Genomic DNA, 22352 nt, shown 5'->3' on the forward strand with positions numbered 1-22352 from the left:
CATAGGCGATGGTGGCAAACTCAGCTATATTCATGTAGAACTACACATGGTGGTTCAAATTTGCTGGCTGACATGAAGTTTCAGACAGTTAGTGGGCATTGTAAACAGTTTACTTGCTAAACCTGACCAAGGCGTCGTTTCCGTTTCCAACGCTTTGTGATGATTTTTGTTTTCGAGTTCCGCGCAAGAGTATTATTGCTTAGGCAATCAAGTCGGAGGTTTAAATGTTTCAATATGGGTAGGTTTTTTTACAGATAGGTCTTATGGCGACGATGGTATAGGGAAAGCCTAGGAGTGGGAAGGAAGCGGCCGTGGCCTTAATTAAGGTACAGCCCCAGCATTTGTCTGGTGTGAAAATGGGAAACCAAGGAAAACTATCTTCAGGGCTGCCGAGAGTGGGGTTCGAACGCACTATCTTCTGGATGCAAGCTCACAGCTGCACGCCCCTAACCGCACGGCCAACTCGCCCGGTAATATGGGTAGTGAAAACAATTATTAAACACGTTTTTCATCAAGTGAAAATAAACAAGTGAATGACTGTAGCCGACTCTGCTCAGCGATTTTCAGGCCTGACGACAGTTTTCTGTACTTTAGTTTTACAATATTATATTATTACAGTATATAAGATTTTACAATGGTGAAATGGCTGAACTGACTGAAATCCACATTTCGTCTTTGAAAGAAAGTCGTAATTCTCAGCAGACTTCTCCTTTTTTCCCCTCCATGTCTTTCTATTACATTCATTCATTTCGTGATCTGAATAATTCGGGGAGGGTGTGGAGGAATGTGCGGACTTATATTTAATTCATAAATTTAATCTATAACAACGCCTGAACTTCTGGGGCAGGAAATACCACCGTCTTATGCGTGTTGTACACCATTACATTTTCCTGTCAGTTCAACATTTCACAAGAAATTTGTCAAATCTTGTCAAAGACTGTTCAACATTGCTGAAGGTTTGATAAGATTTGAAAAGATTTGGCAAGGTTTGATAGCATTTCGTTTTAATATAGAGGAAAGGCAAACAGCTGTTGTAGTTGTTGGGCTAGCAGCGGGGTACAGTCTTAAAAAGAAGAGGAACGCGCAAAAAAAAAAAACAACATAATTTACATGGGCAAAATATTAATGTAGTTATCTTCAACATAATTTTTGCAATGTATTTACTGCCACAACATCATTTGTAGAGGTTAAGTTATACTGCATAGCTATACTCACATTAATTGAATAAAAATGACAGCAATGAAATGGAAATACGTATCTTATTACATGAAAACATATTAGAAATTTCATAATAATAATAATAATAATAATAATAATAATAATAATACATGTCTTTCCTTCTTTCTTAATCCGTTTACCCTCTAGAGTTGGCTTTTCCCTCAGACTCAGCGAGAGATCCCACCTCATCAATCTGATAGGGTCTAAAGTTGCTAAGAAGGATACCACATTCAGAGAGGCTATCTCGGTGCAAGAGAGACTGGCAGTGACAGTACGATTTCTAGCAACCGGTGATTCAAACACTAGTCTGCAGTATCTTTTCAAAATATCCAAACAGTCGATTAGTGTTATCGTACCGAAATGTGACAAGGTCTGATTGAAGCACTAAAAGAAAATATAAATGTAAGTAAGGAATTTATTGCTGGGATATTCTTCCATACATCAAACATTATCTATTTTAATTGCTTATTCAACACAGAAACACTACTTTGTAAATCTAATCAAGTCCTGAAAATCCATATCCACATCGTGGGAATTACTGTATTTGACTCAGTAGACAGATTGGAGTTGGAGTGAAGGAGAATTGGGTGTAGTAGTAGTATTCAGTGAGGATAAGGAAGCTGTTGGAGTGGGTGTTGAAACGGTGTAACCTTGAAAATGTGATGGGTTCGGCAGCTGATGAACTTTACGTTGTGCAGCATGATAGGGATATTGGGAATATGTAGAGTGAACCGGAGAATAGAGTGGATGGGGAAAGTGGTCATTCCTTAAAATTTTGTTGAAATGCCTGGGATGGCTAGTTAGTCACAACATTTCCTTAGCTCTGTACATTTCAATAAAATGTAGTGTTTTTCGTTCAGTCCACAACATTTTTTCTGATCAAGCAGACAGAGGCGAATATGTGTTACGCGCCGAGGTCCTGTGTACGTCCAAGCTTGCTGTAACTTACGCGCGCGCAGCTCTTTGATGTGACGCGGGAAAACCGACAAGCAGTGGAACGCAGCGAACCTCATTCCGTATCGTTCATGTTGAGGGCTAAGGTTGCGTGACGAGGTTACGCAGTACCGTCCAGACAGGAGCGCGACGCGGTTACGTTGCGATGTTCTGTAACAAGTCTGGACGTGCCTTTATACGAGCATATCAGTAAATACTTGGAATGGTTAGACAGGAAACAGACAATACGGACAAGAGATATAATCAAACACGACATCGCAGAAGCACAGCCTAATCTTCCTCCTCCCTTACTTGATATATTAGATGACGACAGAACTCTTCTTCCCTTCTCTCCAGAGTATTGCACGAACTGTCAGACTGTGTCACATCGCTACTACACTACATTGCGCTCAAAGACAGACCTTCTGGACAGCGCAGAATAAACATCTTTTCCAAATAAGAACGAGAGGCAAGATGTCCTGATCAGGTGACCGCCATTTTATAACAAAGGAGTCACCAAAGAACTTTTACCAAACAGTCAACACAGCAATTTTTTTCATTATAACATAAGTGGTCGAAACATGTTCTGTAAGTGTTAATATATATTCAATTTTGCCAGAGGCAAAAAATAAAGTATCTATTAGGTGGTTCTTTATATTAACTTCTTGATTATACTCATCGATACGGTCATGAAATGGACGACTTGTAACATTAATGGTTGTATCGATAAATACTACATAACTAACCTAACTTTAGTGATGTCGTAAGTTAGTAGTAGTTATTTAAGAAGTTATTAAATTTCTGATCGCTTATGTCTTATACATTGTTAACGTACCGCATATAATCACAAGAGATATTCATGAATTTGGATTTTTGTTACTTTCATATCAGCGCTGAGTCATGAGAAAATGGGTAAACAGAATTGAGTGAAAATAGGTATGTAAAATCTGAGAATAAGGAACTACAGTCCATGATATATAAATAATTTTGTAAGACGCCCTAATATCACAGAGTCGAAAGAAAACTAATGTGAAGGCTTGCAATATAGAAAGCTCATAAACTTTATCAACAATAACATTACATTGACCATTGTTTGTTGTGATGTGCTTTTTGTCTTCTGTTTCCACTCATCCCCGATAGATAGGATTACTGCAGCGTACCAAGGTTTTTAAAAATTTACTTTACGTCGCACCGACACAGGTAGGTCTTATGGCGACGATAGGATAGGAAAGGAATAGGGGTGTGAAAGAAGCGGCCTAGGCCTTAATTAAGGTATAGTCTGGTGTGACTGGTGTGAAAATGGAAAACCACGGAATACCATCTTCAGGGATGCCGGCAGTGGGGTTTGAAGCCACTATCTCCCGGATGCAAGCTCACAGCTGTGCGCCTCTAACCACACGGCCAACTCGCCTGGACGTACTGAGTGTAATAGCCTGCCTGTATATTGGCGGGAAGTAGCTGGGGAGTTAGATAACATTCTTCTTTAGCATGCCATTCCTCTGGTTCATACATTTTCTGATATTACTGGTACGTAACACACTGGTTCATCACAGCATTCGAGCTATTCAATCCCTACTCTGAGGCACTGATTGGAATGAGTAGTGTGCATTTTTAATGGAATAATGACAGAGGAGTGTTCACGGCAGTCTGCGACCTGGTTATTCCAGCTCTGGAACTTCGGACTGTTAGATTGGCACCGTAGTACTGTTCTTTGAAAGTGAGAAAGTGTGCGGTTTTTCATTTGATTGAGTATTTTATATGATAACATTGCTTTCAATCGCTACATTCCTACTGACGTTTTTGTAATGACCTATGTTGAATTAAGTTAGGAAAACCACCAAGTCAGTCTTTCTGAGAATCCTGTAGCGAAGCACGGGTACATCAGCTAGTACATATATATATAAAAAAAGAGTTTTGTCTGTACATTGCTCAGATTTCAAAAAGAATGGTATTTCTGTATCGGTTGTGACCACAGTAACAAGGAAACACACTTTTTACTTTTTTGTAATTTCTGTCTGTCTATCTGTCTGTAAGTATGCATGTACAAGCATCACGAGAAAATGGCTGAAGAGAATTTAATGAAAATCGGTATGTAAAGTCGGGGAATGAGCCACTACAATCTAGGCTGTAAATCATTTTATTCACACTGAGCAAAGTGGTAGTTTATACCGTACTGGTTATGATAACAGAGATATTAATGAATTTGTATTTTTGTTGCTAAGTCCATATCAACGCCGAGCCACAAGATAACGGGTGAACAGAGTTTAAGAAAAATTGGTATATATAGTTGGGGTATAAGAAACTACAGTCTTAGCTATAAACAATTTTATTCACCCTGGATGAAATGGTAGTTTAGGGGAGGGCGCCAAAAATTTAATTTTTAAATACCTATATTATTGGTTCTATCAAAAAATACTACATAACAGAATTGAGAGTATACAATTTCGGATCATTTATGTTTTATTCAGTGTTACCATACCGACTATGATAAGAGTGGTATTTCATAGTTGCTGGTGTACAACACACTGGCTCATAGTTTTCCAGTTATTTGATCCCTATTCTGACGCGGTGATTGGACTGATCGGTGTGCATGATTAACGGAATAGTAGCAGAGGTTAGAATTACAATTTCGGCCTATTCCAAATTATAACACCACAATTCACTAAATAACTCAAAATTCAACCCTGAATGAGCTGCTTCTTAAGAATAGCTTCTTCCCCTTCACTTTTATCAAGTTCTACATTCATTTTATTCCAAAATAGGTGCAAAGGGCGGATTTCTCCTCTGACTTGGAGGAAAAATTTGCTTCCATGTCAGATAGATTTTCCCCTACCAGTGTCGTGAATTGAGATTTTCCATCTCACTGGGTACTCCAAAGATGAGTAAAAGGGCACAGCTTTTTCCCAGAGATTCACCACTTTTCGCCCCCTTCACCCCCCCAAAAGATAAAACTGTTCACGGCTCACGGCTGTCTGCGGCCTGGTCTTTCCAGCTCTGGAACTTTGGACTGTTAGATCAGCAGTGTATTACTGCTCATTGTGGTTTTTCATTTGATCAAGTATTTCATATGATAGCATTGCTTTTAATCGCGAAATTCCCACTGGCGTCATTGTAATGACCTATGTTGATTTCAGTTTGGAAAACCACTATGGCAGTCTTTCTGAGGATATGAAAAGGCAGGTGGAGAGTGAGAGTCTGCCATTATAATGAAAATTCCCCAACTTGATTGTGACTGATGGTACGCAAGGGCACCTACCATTACAATGAAAATTCCCTAACCCAGTCTTCACATAAATATAAACATTTGGTGACTTTCCTGACACGTTTCTAGGATAACGTTAAGAGCTATGCAATTTAATACAATCTTACTCAAGTGTACACCACCTAACCTAGAATTCTGTATACAATGTAGAATTCTGTAGTGAAGCATGGACACGTCAGCTACTCTAAAAATATAGTGAGAAAACGCTTTAAAATCTTGAGATTTTGTTATGAAGCATACAAGCTTTACCAGCCGATGATGATAATGTTGAAGAGGTTTATCCCAATGAGAGGGAACCCAAAGAGGATGATGCGACATCCATCACTGTGCAGATAGCTGATGAGAGTCGGGACTATTCAGTGTCAATAAGCAGTGCAATTGCGAGCCCAGTGTCAAAGGAAGATTTGACGGAAGCAACATCAAAGATAAACTGACATCTTTGACAAGAAGCCCAGAGAGATCCAAAACTTCCTGTATCACCTGCATGTTGAACAGCGATCACCATAAATGAGGAAACCTTACCCGATACCAGAAAAATATTGAGATGAAGCCAGGCAAATGAAAGAAGATGGCATTATATCCAAATGCATAACCCCTAACATCAACCCCTAACTACTGTACACAAACTCAATGGTAGTCTGCGACTTACAGTAGATGCCCATGTGTTGAATGAGAGGCTGATTCTGGAATATGATCATCCTCCCCTACTCAGGGATATTATCAGGCAGTTTTACGGGAAGTACTTCACAAAATTGGATATGACTCCTTCGTGTTGCTAAATCTCAAGAAAAACATTTAGAAGGGAAGTTAAAAAGAAAATCCTTGTCCAAATTTTATTTTCCACAAAGGAGGGGGATGTGTACAAGTTAACGCCAGTACAGTAAATATTCTGAGTTGAAAACGTGATTAGTTTTCCACTGATTCACAATATAACAGCTACACAAGTTTCAGCGTGGAGAGAATGACATATGCCACATCACTTGCAGCTTGCGCCAAGCTGCACGTCACTAAGAGCCAGGTCACATTATGTTTATTTTAATATCTCCACACATAATAGGAATAAAATGACAGTTACACTGGTAATAAGTATATCCCTACGGTACCCAAAGGAATGACTACATTTTAAGATGATTATATGAGTCCTATGACTCATAAGGAAAGAATTATGAAACTTGATGCAACACGTATGGGCTATGGCTCAAATTACTCATCATCCCAGAGAGAAACAGAGCATTAACACAGCTTCTTTTTGCTAGGCAGCCTAGTTGCGAGGCAAAAGCTTTTTAGAGACAGTGATTTGCATAACACAGTATGAAATACGAAGTGGGGGATCCGCAGTGTAACTTACGAACTTAAACTGTTCATAAACTTACACTTAAGGTGTTTGAATAATATGCTAAGGTGAGACTTGTGGACTTGTATTATTTCAGTGTCATAATATTTGAGAACTTGTGCAGTGTAAACATTTAACTTATGCTATCTTCTGTTTTGAGTGTTTCAATATATGCCAAGACAGTATTTGGAGACTTGTAACTATTTATGTACCATAATATGTCAGAACATGTGCTATTTCTGCAATGCAAAGATTTAACTTACATCAAATGTATACTTGGAAAGTTGCAAATATTTCTGTGGCGCGAACATTGAACTTATATTATTTTCTACGGCACGTGTTAAATAATTTAGTAAGACAATAAATACTAAGAGACTTGCATTTACAAGCATGCTAGTCATTTAGCCATGAGGCCGGAAGGCTGTTGTGCCAATGCTACAGTGCTGAGGAGACTGAAGTAAGCCAATTATTTTACTATGCGATGTACCTTCTAAACTTCATGTACAAACCTATGCATACTTAAGAGACAAAATAGTTGTTAACAAGAAATTCCATTTATTCATGAACACAATGAGATGTCCTGTTGAGGCGGTGCATAATGTTCAAATTACAGTCATGGCTATGGCTATTTTATTTTTTTGACATTGTGGCAACGAAAGTATCGTAGATTTGTATACAATCTGCATCAGTGATTTATGGTGCATAAAATTCCCTTTCATGTTCGTTGTCAACTGAAAAGAAGCTGCGTATATTTGCAAGATTGATTCTACACGTCTTGGACGTGGTTTGCAATACACGTCTTATGGTCTTACATCTTTGATTATAAAACTGATACTGCGTTAGTTCATAGTTGTATTTATTTTTCCTATTTTTACGGACCCGTTTGCCTGCTCGTTGCGGATTTCATGTGCAGCCATGGTATTTGCTATTAGGAGCTAAACAATGTTTTCTTTCTAGCTTCATAATATTTTGTAGCTGGATGTTTGGGGCCCAGTAGAAGGTTAATAGATGTAGACAAGAATTTCACAAATTCTTCGACCAGCATATTATAATCTTGATTGTCATCAATTTGTTCAAACTCGAGTGTCCAACGATGTACTTCTTGTTTATATTCTGATGATAGTCTATTAGATTTGCTTGTGTATTTGTTAGTAGCAGCTTCATCACTGTCAACCTTATCGGAAGTACTCATACATGTCTCAGTGACATTTGCTACGCGACTCTGAAGTAATATCTCACGATGCTTTTCTGGATGAGAGCGACTACTGTGGTCGGAAACGCCCCTCTCACTGCAGAAAAACTAGCCGCTAAACTGGCATTTCGCCTGTAGAGAATCAGTTAATGTGGTTTGGTTATCTTGTAATCTTGTATGACTGATATCAGGGACCTGTACCAAGCTGCGGCCCAGCTGTTGAAGTGCAGTGCATATTGAGTACATTCCACAAAGATGTGCAGTAGAGGAAAATTGGCAAGACTCAGGGATCAACTGTAAGGAGCATTGTTCTGATCACTGAGCTACTGTTAGCTGAAATGCTTTCTATAGAGTTGGTGCTTCAATGTGTCATAGAACTTAACTTTACTGTTCATTCAACTTAGGAAAACATGTTCACCAAATATTTAAGGACAGACAAGTTTTATGGCAAATAGTAGTATATTACCAGTGAAAATTTGGATCTAGAAAATCTGTGGCAAAATAAACAACCAAAACTCACAGCTACTCCATCAGTTCACATGCTACTATAAATACCTTTTCCTTATCTTCAGATGCCTTCTGCAGCATGATTTCACATCCTGGAATATCCTGTGGGGGGTGAAGAGCTCCACTCTCACTGGACAGCCACTGCATTATACAGAAGAATTTTAAAATTATGAGACTGTATACTACAAAAATTTACCTGAATTACCCACTTCTTAGTTCAAAAGAACAGTGTTCAGACAGCTAATGAAATACCATGCCAAGAGATGCAAGCTATTACAAGTATCCTCCCTTGACCCTCTGAGCACAAACAATTTTTAAGAGAGATGTATGTCAGAGAAAGGAATTAACAGGACTTTTCCTTCAAATAGCAAAAAGATGCAAGATCAGTGTTGCCAACTTAGCAGATTTTCTGCTAAATTTGGCGGAATTAGAAGACTGTTGGCGGAGAAAAATAACATTTGGTGGACAGCGGATTTTTTGGCGGAATTCTAAATTTATTATAGTGGAATTTAGTGTTTTATCAATTTTGCGTTTTTTAAAAATTCGTACTCCAGTCTGTCTTCGAGCTATTCCGTATATTTTATTAGGAGCTAGTAATCACATGAGGAAAACGTGTTATTTGGATTTGATGTTATGAGATCATGGTATCATAAATTTGTAATGAGTGGGGGAAAGGGTAGTTACTTATCTCTTAGTTGACGAATGACGACAGATAATGAAACTGTGAGAGAGTAGCATTTATATTTATGCTATGAAGGAAGACCGTTTAATGAACTGGCCTGTTTGGTGTGTGGCCCTTGAGGTAGGGGATTCACCTAGTTTTGCAGCCGGCACTAAAATGTCTACAAGTTTTAGCTCGCCGGCTCTCAGGCAGGAGGTTAATCCCAGTGAAACTCGCAGATCAGGTGAGTACAGACATTTACTTTTTTTATTATTATTATTATTATTATTATTATTATTATTATTATTATTATTATTATTATTATTGCTCATTATTTGAGATCGGATTTCTTGGCAGAATTTCAGTGGATTTTTAGTAGTATTTAGCGGATCTTGAAAATATAAGTTGGCAACACTGTGCAAGATTGATATTTGACTCCGAGAGTAAGACAGTTTTCAACAGGACCAATTTGACGATCTTCAAATGGCTGAAAACTATAATGTACACTATCTACTGTTGCTTTATAAATCAGATACACAACTGTAGTATACAGTATCTCGAAGTCTATGACATAAAGATAGGTGATGCCTGGCTCCCAGAGAAAGTGTAGGTTCTCGTAACTTTGTGTGGACCATGGCAATAATGTTGCTTTATTACAGTAACTATAAAATCTGATTCCCCCCGCTATTTGCTTAACGTCGCACTGATAGGTCTTATGGTGAGGATGGGATAGGGATGGCCCAGGAGTGGGAAGGAAGCAGCCGTGGCCTTAATTAAGGAACATCCCCAGCATTTGCCTGGTGTGAAAATGGGTAACCACAGAAAACCATCTTCAGGGCTGCCGACAGTGGGATTCAAACCCACTATCTCCCGGATGCAAGCTCACAGCTGCGCAACTCTAACCGCAGGGCCAACTCGTCCGGTAAATCTGAATCTAGATATGAAATGAAACCAGACTATATTATGATAACCAAAACAGAACCTAATACCTTGCATCCCTACACAAAAGGTTATATTTGTAATTTTGAAAAAGTTTCTGTATTATAGTCTGCTATCATGAAAGGTACCAGAGATGGATAAAATTAGTGTGGAAATGTTAAAGTCTGATGGACCTGTTAAACTACAATGGGTAATGAAATAAAATGGTATATGGTTTTTAGTGACGGGAGTGTCCAAGGATTAGTTCAGCTCGCCAGATGCAGGTCTTTTGATCTGATGCTCGTAGGCGATACACGTGTTGTGATGAGGATGAAATTATGAAGAAGACATATAACCCAGTCCTGTGCCAGCGGAACTAACCAATTATGGTTAAAATTCCCGACTCTGCCGGGAATCGAATCCGGGACCCCTGTGGCCAAAGGCCAGCACGCTAACCATTTGACCATAGAGCCGGACACTACAATGGGTGTGCAGATTGTTAAAGTGCATACGGAAACAGAAACGTGGGCCAGAAGATTAGGGAAAGAAAATAATAAGAAGGGGAACAAAAATCTGTGTAATAACTATACAGCAATTACACTCTAATCACAAGTGGGAAAAATACTGGGAAAGATATTAGAGAGAGGAGAATGAGAAGAAAGGTAAGAGGAGGTGCAAGAGGAACAGTATGCCTTTAGAAGTGGAAGATCTACAGTGGACCCATCTTCAGAATGAGGCAATTAGTGTAAACGAATTGGGAATATGCGAAGGATATGGTCATGACATTCATAGCTCTAACAAAGGCATATGATAGTGTTTCCAGAGAGAAGGTTTGGGAAACCATGGTCAAAAAGGGATTGGGTACACAGACTGTAGCAGTGGTGCAAGCAATGTACAACAACTGCATTAGCAGTGTACAGAATCAGATTGGAAAGACGGAATTGTTTTTGAAATGAAAGTGGACTAAGGCAGGAGAGTGTGCTGTCACCTCTATTGTTTCTAATGATTGTGGGTGATGTTGTAAAAGAGACAAAGGAAGCTTATGGAAACAGGGAGATGAAGTAATTACTATTTGCAGATGTTATTGCGGTCTGAGGAATGAACAGCAGAGAAGTCCAAGAACAACATGATGCACTCAACGAGAAATTGAAAAGTATGGTATGAAAGCAGTGTAAAGAAAAGCAAGGAGGTGGTGACGAATTTTGCTGTAAGAAGAAGTACAAGTAGACCATCCTCTCTGAACAAATTAAGCAAAAAAGAAACTTAAAATGAAACAAAATTATTTATTCAACAGAGAAATTTCAAACATTAATTAAAAAGTAAAACAAAAATTACTTTATTAAGACAAAAGGGTCAGAAATGCATCAAAAGTGAACGTAAGTTCCCTGAGTAACAGAACACTTCAAATTTACATACCCTTGATTAATCCACTCCCACACATAAACTGAATGACGAGATCAGCAGTAGTTGCGACATCAGCTAGTATGAGTTTGAGTGTCTGCTGCAGACTGAAGGTCCGTCTTAGGCCAGAGAGATCGGCACACTCCGTAAGGATGTGGGCCACGTTGAAGTCGGCACCACAAGAAAACACAATTGGGGTTCTTCCCACTTAAGGAGGTAAGAGAGCATAGATCTTACATGACCGTTAAGGCCAGAAAGAGGACAGTCACATGATAGTTGTCTTCTTAATTGCTCTCAGCTTGTTAGGAGTTCGAATAGCTAGCCACTCTGTTTCCCAGGGCGGCAAGATGGTTCGATGTAGCTGAGAACAAATATCCCTAGCAGGTACATTCACAGGTCTAGGAGGTAAAAGTACCACTTCTTTTGCTGCTTCATTCGCAAGTTCAATTCCCACAATCCCAACGTGGCTTGGGAGCCACGTAAAAGTGATTCTGGTGTCAACATCACACAACCTGGTGGACCTTCCGCTCCAGTGAGTAGGAAAGGACTGGGGTAGTACGGAAAGCTTCCATTGCCAGCGTACTCCATTATGCTGTACCTGTGGGTGTTGCAGGAAACAGGTGTCAACAGACTGCAGAGAACTTAACAAGTATTAAAAGGTGGAAACTACCTCTAAATCAAAATTGAATTAAAGTCAAAACTGACTACCGTAATTAAATTTATAAACTGAGGACTTAACGAGTCAGTATGCACAAGAAATTGGTTTCTGTCATCACCCAGTGCAAACTGCAGAGCTTCTAAGATGGCAAAAAGCTCAACCGTATATATCTTACAGACATTAGGAAGCGAGATCTTCGTGTTAATATTATCAGAGACGAAAGAGCATCCCACACTTTCTCTGATGTTAGAAACATCGATGAAGACATATCTTGCGGCCGAATAATGGTGCATAAAGTCCTGGAAATGCCTCAGATGAACAGAGGCATCCGTGTTCATCCTCGATCCACGGAGTAGATCTAGCCGTACATTGGTCATGGAAATAACCGCAGAGGTATGTCGCAAGAAGTCTGCTCAGGAGAACCACTGATAGCCACATTTAACTCACGACACAAGCTATCAATAGTATTTAAATATTTTATTATTAAGGTCCACCTTTTCAATACAAACTGTACAATGTTTCACATTACAATTACGTTCAGGGACTAGTTTTGACCCAGTGCAAACTGCAGAGCTTCTAAGATGGCGAAAAGCTCAACCGTATATATCTTACAGACATTAGGAAGCGAGATCTTCGTGTTAATATTATCAGAGACGAAAGAGCATCCCACACTTTCTCTGATGTTAGAAACATCGATGAAGACATATCTTGCGGTCATCATCAGCCTTAAAGCAAATCACACAAATATATCGAAGAAAATAGACAATGTATAGACACAAAGGTCCCTTTCAAGATTCTTGAAACAGAAGGCTCTTTCAAGATTCTTAAAACAAAAAAGAGCCTTTCTAACATCATTCATCGCATTAATGTATACTGAATATGTGAATATCTTGAGAAGACAGCTTATCTTTGGCTCAGTTGAACTTTGAATAAAAAGCAGCCTATTTAAGAAGCCAGCCTTAACTGAGCTTCTATGCAACATCCTTATCCAGCATTTTAAGAATCTCTACCAACAGCAACTTTTTAATGTAGTGCACCAGCATTTTATGAATCTCTATCAAACAGCAACTTTTTAACGTAATGCAGTGCATCTCTTCAACTTTACCTTAATTCATACATGGTATGTGCATATCATTTTTATGTCACTGACACTGCACTGTATCTTAAATTGCTTGCACTTTCAACAGAATTTATTTTATGTAACCAGTCTTAACTTCAATTCTAAGAGTCGTACATACAGTTTTTTTAAGACCTTTGTTCTCTTTATTGTTGATGGCTATAATGGCCACTCTTCTCGTTAAGTCGTTGGTAGAGATGTAGTGAACTTCCTTGTGCATCTCCCATCCACGTTGCCTCAGGCCTTGAGCAGTTGATGTCCTTACTCAATAGTGACGATTGTTACGTAGTAATTCGGTGCTCCTGCCGAATCCCAGAACATTTACAAGTGTTTCAGTCTCGTTGCAACCATTTTGGCAGCAGCGGGTTGAGCTGAAAGTTCTGCCGGGAACCGATCTTACTGCGGTCAGGTTGCACGACATTTTTATAGCATTTACGTAAATGTGTAAAGGTGACTTGCAAGACATCCAAGAATTTGCTTTATTATCTTTTGTTTTACCATATTGTTTAATCCTACCTTCACACCATTCTATAGCTAATTTCAAACCTTGTGTTTTTTCAACTCCTAGAGTTCCTACAGATTTACATATTGTACAACCTAGTACTACTTTACTGTTTTAATTTTGTCTAGCCACTGATCCTGTGTCCAGTAATTAGGGAAATAATTAGCACTATCATCTTGTAATTTTGCTTTTGATGTGTCATCACTGTTTGTAGCTGCTGTTGAAGAGGATAAACAAAGTAAAGAATGAGAATATCTGGCAACAACTTGGATTGGACAAGAGTCTGTTGGAAACCTTAGAATTAACACTTTGACTACCAGAAAGTTGCCAGAGCATTTAAACCTCCAGCCTAGCCATTTTTCAAGAGTCCCTGCCTGCCAGTCACGCAGGTTTCCAAGTTTGATAAATTGAATATTTCGTGAATGGACGCGGTGCACTACTGATGTGTTGTGCATGTAAGTTAGTCTGCTCACAAACATACTAAAAAAAAACCTGTCACTGATAAAAATATTTACAAAAGACATTATTTCTTCACTGTTTGGAACCTCTGCATTTAGGCCTACATTTGCTAAGAACTCAGGTAATGGTGGAGAATAGCCCGGAGATGTGTCAGATAGAGGAACACTGTCTGGTATTTCACTATTATCGCGCTCTGTTTCATCCTCATCACTTTTACTGTCTAAATCTGGGATGGGTTCATCTCCAGAATCATCAGTATAAATCATTTCAACAGTTTCTTCAACACACTCGCTGTACTGCATCTTGTTTGTGGCACTAACACAACAATACTGGAGTCAAGACCACGGGCTTAGAATGTGCTGGGAAAAAAATATTTATGCTAGATGAGCCAAGGCAGAAATTACTATTTTGATATGTGTTAACGAAGGTCAGAACATTCATCTAACTGCCTTCTATGAAAGAATGAAGGAACTACGATCTGCAGTGCATTTTAAACTTGAAATTTTTGCACAAGTTCTTATCCGCCTTAAAGTGGGTATGGGAGTTTACAATGGCAAAATGTTATTCGCCTTAAGGCACCTACAGGAGTTGATGTGTTAAGCAGATTATGATAGTATGGACATACGAGAAGGATTGCCCCAAGAGCATTTGATGAAAGGAATGTTGTTGGTAAGAGGCCCAGAGGAATGCCTCATGATGGTTGGGAGAACGCAAATTTTCTGCCGATGGAATACGTAAGCTGAGACATTCATCTAAAGTACAGTGTTTTCATTGGCTGATAATAATACAATAAGAGTTATTTTCCTGGCATATTTTGTAGTTTGCCGCATGTGTTTGTTGGGTTCCAAACTACGTGTTTACAAGAACAGAAAAGTGTGGTGACCACTTGGTGTAAACATATGATGTGCCCATATAATAGAACTGACCACTGCTTGCGATGGAGTGGGATGGTGGCAGCGATTTACAAAATAACCATCATCATCATCATCAGCAGCAGCAGCAGTTCTCCACTTTAGCAAGCTGGGTGCAGGTATTTACAAGCCTCCTCCAGTTGGTCCTGTATATCTACAGTTGATGATCTACTATTTGTTGCCAATTTACATGATGTTTGGCAAAGTCTTTGAAAATATGGCTCCCCAATTTACTGTTTTAAAATTTGTTATGGCTCATCACTGCTGCCAACATCTCGCCTCCGTAGCGTAACGGTTAGAAGTATTAGCTGCCATCTTCGGAGGCCTGGGTTCAATTCCCGGTACTGCCAGAGATATAAGAATGGCAGGAGGGCTAGTGATTGGTTAAATTAGCACGTGCAGCTCACCTCCATTGGGGGTGTGCCTGAAAAGGGCAGCACCACCTCGGGATGAGGACATGAGTTTACTTTTTACTGCTGCCAACCTGACTAGTTACATATTAAAATCACCAAACATAACCATAACAAACTAAACTCAATGTAAACATCAATAATGGAGGTTCCCTTACCCAAGTACATAGTTCATAAGAGTTGATGTAGCAATGTCCATCATATTGCCATATGAAATAAATACTGGTAACAACTTATATATTAGAAAAGTTTTGTCCAGTCCGTCCATCCGTTCTACTGGACCGATATGCTTCAGTTTCTTTTCTTTCCCTCCAGAATTACATGCCCATAAATAATCAGTCATTAATAGGTCTCTAAGTTCAGTCAACTTTGAGTGATCCTAAAATCAAATCACTAAATGACCACTCCAGTAATAGCAGGCAAAGGCTTATCCTAGCCTGCAAGACATTCTTTACTTAGTGGGTTACACACAGTTAAGGAACAATATCTTGACATAAAGATATCAGTGAAGCTACATGATAAAAATTAAGTGCGTCCAGTATCCAGTATTTGGGAGATAGTGGGTTCAAACCTCTCTACCGGCAGCTCTGAAGATGGTTTTCTGTGGTTTCCCATTTTCACACTAGGCAAATCCTGGGGCTGTACCTTAATTAAGGCCACGGCTGCTTCCTTCGCACACCTAGCCCTTTCCTGTCCCATCGTTGCCATAAGACCTATCTGTGTTGGTGCGACGTAAAGCAACTTGTAAAAATTATAAAAACTGACAGCAACTATGGACAAACCTGCAATTTCAACCAAACTTGGTAGACATATGAATTAACTAGCTGATGTACCCGAGCTTCGCTATGGAATTCTACATTGTATACAGAATTGTAGGTTAGGTAGTGTACAATTTGTGAGCAAGATTGTCTTAAATTGTATAGCTCTTAACGTTACCCTAGAAATGCGACGGGAGGTCACCAAACATCTTTTCTCATATGAAGACTGAGAGAATTTTCACTGTAATGGTAGACCCAATTTCATACCATCAGTCACAATCAGGTTGGAATGTTTTCATTATAATGCCTTTTTACATCCTCAGAAAGACTGTCTTAGTGGTTTTCCCAACTGAAATGAACATACAATGACGTCAATAGGAATGGCACGATTAAAAGCAATGCTTTCATATTACGAAGTACTCGTTCAAAATTAAACACCACACATTTTCTCACTTTTAACGAACAGGACTACGCTGCCTATCTAACAGTCCAAAGTTCCAGACCTGGAATGACCAAACCGCAGACAGCCGTGATCCGTGAACACTCTTCGGCTTTCTTCGGCGGGTAAAGGGTCGAATAGTGGAGACCCCCAGGGCAAAAACTATGCCCAATTACTATTCTGTTTCCTAGGAGTACCCGATGAGTGGGAAATTTCAATTCACTACACTGGCGGCGGAAAAATCTATCTGACTTGAAGGCAAATTTTTCCTCCAAGCCAGAAAAGAAACCCCCTCTTCACTGCTAGTTTGGAATAAATTGAATGTAGAATTAATAAAAGTGAAGAGAAAGAAGCTTTTGTTAAGAAACAGCTCTTTTCAGAACTGAATTTTGAGTTATTTAGTGAATATTGTGGTGCTATAATTTGAGAAAGGCCTAAATTGTTATTCTAGACCAGGCGTACTACTACTACTACTACTACTACTACTACTACTACTACTACTACTACTACTACTACTACTACTACTACTACTACTACTACTACTACTACTACTACTACTACTACTACTACTACTACTACTACTACTACTACTACTACTACTACTACTACTACTACTACTACTACTACTACTACTACTACTACTACTACTACTACTACTACTACTACTACTACTACTACTACTACTACTACTACTACTACTACTACTACTACTACTACTACTACTACTACTACTACTACTACTACTACTACTACTACTACTACTACTACTACTACAGTTAAGAGACAGATTATGTGCTCTGCAGTATATTCCATTTTACTTTATGCTGCACCTATCTGGCACAATGCACTCAGGAGGAAGATTCACCGAAGAGCTATGGAAAGAGTACAGAGGAAAATGCTGCTCAGAGTTACCTGTGCATATCGAACTGTTTCGACAGCAGCTTTGCAAATTGTAGCTGCCAGTATTCCCATTGACCTCCTCGTTGCAGAGAGAAAACTTTGGCATGAAAGGGGTGCAACTATATCTGCTGAGGAAAAGAAAGCCTCGAGGAACCAACTCTTACTAGAGTGGCAAGACCGATGGGATGGCACAACCGATGTTGGCCAATGGACAAAAAAGCTAATACCCAACATAGGAGACTGGCTTAAATGTAGACATCGGCAGGTAGATTACTATCTGTCGCAGATCCTGACAGGACATGGAAGATTCGGCGTATACGCCATGAAGATGGGAAAGACGCAGGGAGATGGTTGTTGGTACTGTTCTGAAAGGGATACAGTAGAACACACCTTTTTCTACTGTGTTCGATGGGAAGAAGAACGAAGAAAAGCCTGCCAACAACTTGGCCGACAACTCACGCCAGGGAATCTGGTTCAGATTATGTTAGAGAGCCCGTTTGCCTGGAACACAGTAAAGGCAATGGCGACAAGCATTATGGGGATGAAGGAGAAAGAAGAGAAAGGAAGAACTTAATAACATACATCACTCCATTCTGATGTCATGCCGACAAGCAGTTCCAGAATGGTTTGAGTGAAGAGGGCAGGGGTTTTTAGTTGGTGGAAATCCAACTCCCACACAGAGTGGTGTCTTTAAAAGATTTTCCCCTGCCATAACAAAAAAAAAAAAAAAACCTACTACTACTACTACTACTACTACTACTACTACTACTACTACCACTACCACTACCACTACCACTACGACGACGACGACGAAGACGACGAAGATGACGACGACGTGAGGCTCTGCCTTAAGTATGCACACTGCTCATTCAAAACATAGTGTCAGAGTAGGGATCGTATAACTGAAATACTATGATGAGCCAGTGTGTTACGTACCAGCTGTATCAGAAAATGTATGAACCAAAGGAATGGCATGCTAAAGAAGAAAGTTTTCTAACTGCCCGGCTATTTCCTGCCAATATTCAGCCAGGCTGTTATACTCGGTACGCAACAGTAATCCCTTCTATCGGAGTTGAGAGTCAGCATAAGAGACAAAGAACATTACAACAAACAATGGTCAATGTAATGTTATTGTTGATTAATGTTATGCACTTTCGATATTATAGGCCTTCACATTTCCTTTTCTTCTTTTTTTTTGTTGCTATTTGCTTTACGTCGCACTGACACAGATAGGTCTTATGCGATGATGAGATAGGAGAGGCCTAGAAAGTGGAAGGAAGCGGCCGTGGCCTTAACTAAGGTACAGCCCCGGCATTTGCCTGGTGTGAAAATGGAAAACCACGGAAAACCATTTCCGGGTGGGGCTCGAACCCAATATCTCCCAATTACTGGATACTGGCCGCACTTAAGTGACTGCAGCTATCGAGCTCGGTCCCTCACATTTTGTTTTATTCCCACTTTGAAATACCACTCTTATCATAGTCGGTACGGTAAAACTGAATAAAAGATAAATGATCGGAAATTGTATTCTCTATAACGTTTTTATATAGTACTTTCCGATAGGACCAATAACATTGGTATTTAAACTACATTTTAGGAGCTTTCCCCTAAACTACAATTTCATCCAGGATGAATAAAATTGTTTATAGCTTAGATTGTAGTTTCTTATTCCCCTACTCTATATACCAATTTTCATTAAATTCTGTTAACCCGTTTTCTCGTGGCTCGGCATTGATATGGACTAAGCAACAAAAATAAAAATTCATGAATATCTGTGTTATCAAAGCCGGTACGGTAAAAATGTGTCAGACATAAATGGTCGGAAATTTAATTCTCTATAACTTTGGTTATGTAGTATTTATCAATACGACAACTAATAATATAAATATTTGAGAATTACATTTAGGCCCTCCCATAAACTACCATTTCACTCAGCGTAAATAAAATTACTTATAGCTTAAATTGTAGTGGCTCATTCTCCGACTTTGCATACCAATTTTCAATGAAATAGGACCACTAATAATGTAAATATTTAAAAATTAAATTTTAGGCCTTCCCCTAAACTACCATTTCTATCAGTGTGAATAAAATTATTTATGGCCTAGATTGTAGCGACTTATTCTCCGACTTTGCATACCGATTTTCATTAAATTCTCTTTGGCCGTTTTCTAGTGATGCGTGTACATACAGACAGACAGACAGACAGACAGACAGACAGACAGACAGACAGACAGACAGACAGACAGACAGACAGACAGACAGACAGACAGACAGAAATTACGGAAAAGTAAAAAGTGCATTTCCTGGTTACTGTGGACATGACCGATGTAGAAATACCATTCTTTTCAAATTCTGAGCAATGTACAGACAAAACTCTTATTTTATATATATAGAAGATATAAAATCCATTGCTCAGAATTTGAAATTAATGATGTATGTACACGCATCACAAGAAAATGGTTGAAGAGAATTTAATGAAAATCGGTATGTGAAGTCGGGGGATGAGCCTCTACAGTCTAGGCTATAAATAATTTTGCTCACGCTGAGTGAAATGGTAGTTTAGGGGAAGGCCTAAAATTGAATTCTCAACTATTTATGTTATTAGTGGTCTAATGAAAATCGGTATGTGAAGTAGGGGGATGAGCCTCTACAATCTAGGCTATAAATCATTTTACTCACGCTGAGTGAAATGGTAGTTTAGGGGAAGGCTTAAAATTGAATTCTCAAATATTTCTTATTAGAGGTATAATTGATGAATGCTACATAACTAAGGTTATATAGTATTAAATTTCCTATTATTCATGTCTTATACATTGTTACCGTACTAGCTATGATCACAAAGATATTCATGAATTTGGATTTTTGTTACTAAGTCCATATCAGCGCCGAGTAACGAGAAAATGGGTAAACAGTATTTAATGAAAATCAGTATGTAAAGTCGGAGAATAAGAAACTACAGTTTATGGTATAAAATATTTTACAAATCACAGAGTCGAAAGAAAACTAAATGTGAAGGCCTACAATATAGAAAGCTCATAACGTTGATCAACAATAACATTACATTGACCATTGTTTGTCGTGATGTGCTTTGTGTCTTCTGTTGCCCCTCATCTCTGGTAGATAGGATTACTGCTGCGTACAGAGTATTTTTTATTTGATTTTTGTTGCACCGACATAGATAGGTTTTATGGCGACGATGGGATAGGAAAGGGCTAGGAGTGCCTTAGGCCTTAATTAAGGTACAGGCCCAGCATTTGACTGGTGTGAAAGTGGGAAACCACGGAATACCATCTTCAGCGCTGCCGACAATGGGGTTCGAATCCACTATCTCTCGGATGCAAGCTCACAGCTGCGCACCGCTAACCACACGATTAACTCGCCCAGTCGTACAGAGTGTAACAGCCTGTCTGAATATTGATGGGAAGTAGCTGGGGAGTTAGATAACATTCTTCTTTAGCATGCCATTCCCCTGGTTTATAAATTTTCTGATACTACTGGTACGTAGCACACTGGATCATCATAGCATTCGGGCTATTCAATCCCTACTCTGAGGCACTGATTGGAATGAACAGTGTGCATATTTAGCGGAATAATGGCAGATGAGTGTTCATGGCAATCTGCGGCCTGGTCATCCCAGCTCTGGAACTTTGGACTATCAGATTGGTGCCGCAATCTAACCGCAGCACTGTTCGTTGAAAGTGATAAAATGTGCGGCTTTCCATTTGATCGATTATTTTATATGATAGCATTGCTTTTAATCGCTACATTCATACTAACGTTTTTGTAATGACTGATGTTGATTTCAGGTTAGGAAAACCACAAAGTCAGTCTTTCTGAGAATCCCGTAGCGAAGCACGGGTATATCAGCTGGTATAGATATAAAATAAGAGTTTTGTCTGTACATTGCTCAGAATTTGAAAAGAATTGTATTTCTGTATCGGTCATGTCCACGGTAACAAGAAAATGCATTTTTTACTTTTCCGTAATTTCTGTCTGTCTGTATGTATGTATGTACACACATCACGAGAAAACGGCTGAAGAGAATTTAACGAAAATCGGAATGTAAAGTCGTGTGATGAACCGCTACAATCTAGGCTATAGATTATTTTAATCACGCTGAGCGAAATGGTAATTTAGGGGAAGGCTTAAAATTTTATTCTCAAATATTTATGTTATTAGTGGCCGTGTCTTAATGAAAATCGCTAGAAAAATATGGGAAATGATTCGCTACAATATAGGCTATACACGCTGAGAAAAATGGTATTTTAGAGGAAGGCCTAAAATTTAATTGACAAATATTTATTTTATTAGTGGTCGTATCTTCACGAAAATTGGTATGCAAAGTCGGGGAGTAGGTCCCTATAATCTAGGCTATTAATAATGTTATTCGCACTGAGTGAAATGGTAGTTTAAGGGAAGGCCTAAAATGTAATCTATATATATAAAATAAGAGTTTTGTCTGTACATTGCTCAGAATTTGAAAAGAATTGTATTTCTATATCTGTCATGTCCACAGTAACAAGAAAATGCATATTTTGCTTTTCCGTAATTTCTGTCTGTCTGTATGTATGTATGTACACGCACCACGAGAAAACGGCTGAAGAGAATTTAATGAAAATCGGAATGTAAAGTCGGGTGATGAACGGCTACAATCTAGGCTATAAATTATTTTAATCACGCTGAGTGAAATGGTAGTTTAGGGGAAGGCCTGAAATTTAATTCAGAAATATTTATGTTATTAGTGATCGTGTCTTAATGAAAAGCGCTAGACAA

General features: G+C 38.9%; 1 protein-coding gene across 6 annotated transcripts in view; it reads right to left on the reverse strand.

The window, feature by feature from the left end:
- Nucleotides 1–22352, reverse strand: part of LOC136875853 (protein bric-a-brac 2) — a 229647-nt gene that overhangs the window by 75906 nt on the left and 131389 nt on the right. For 5 of the 6 annotated variants that reach the window (XM_068228272.1, XM_067149491.2, XM_067149483.2 and 2 more), the window contains one exon: nucleotides 8494–8586. The exons of the other annotated variant lie outside the window; for it this stretch is intronic. In XM_068228272.1, the coding sequence (XP_068084373.1) occupies nucleotides 8494–8586 (93 nt within the window). The remainder of the gene's footprint in view (nucleotides 1–8493; nucleotides 8587–22352) is intronic. 6 annotated transcript variants of the gene reach the window in all.

Source organism: Anabrus simplex, chromosome 1 (genome assembly GCF_040414725.1).
Source record: "Anabrus simplex isolate iqAnaSimp1 chromosome 1, ASM4041472v1, whole genome shotgun sequence".
NCBI classification, from domain to species: domain Eukaryota; kingdom Metazoa; phylum Arthropoda; class Insecta; order Orthoptera; family Tettigoniidae; genus Anabrus; species Anabrus simplex.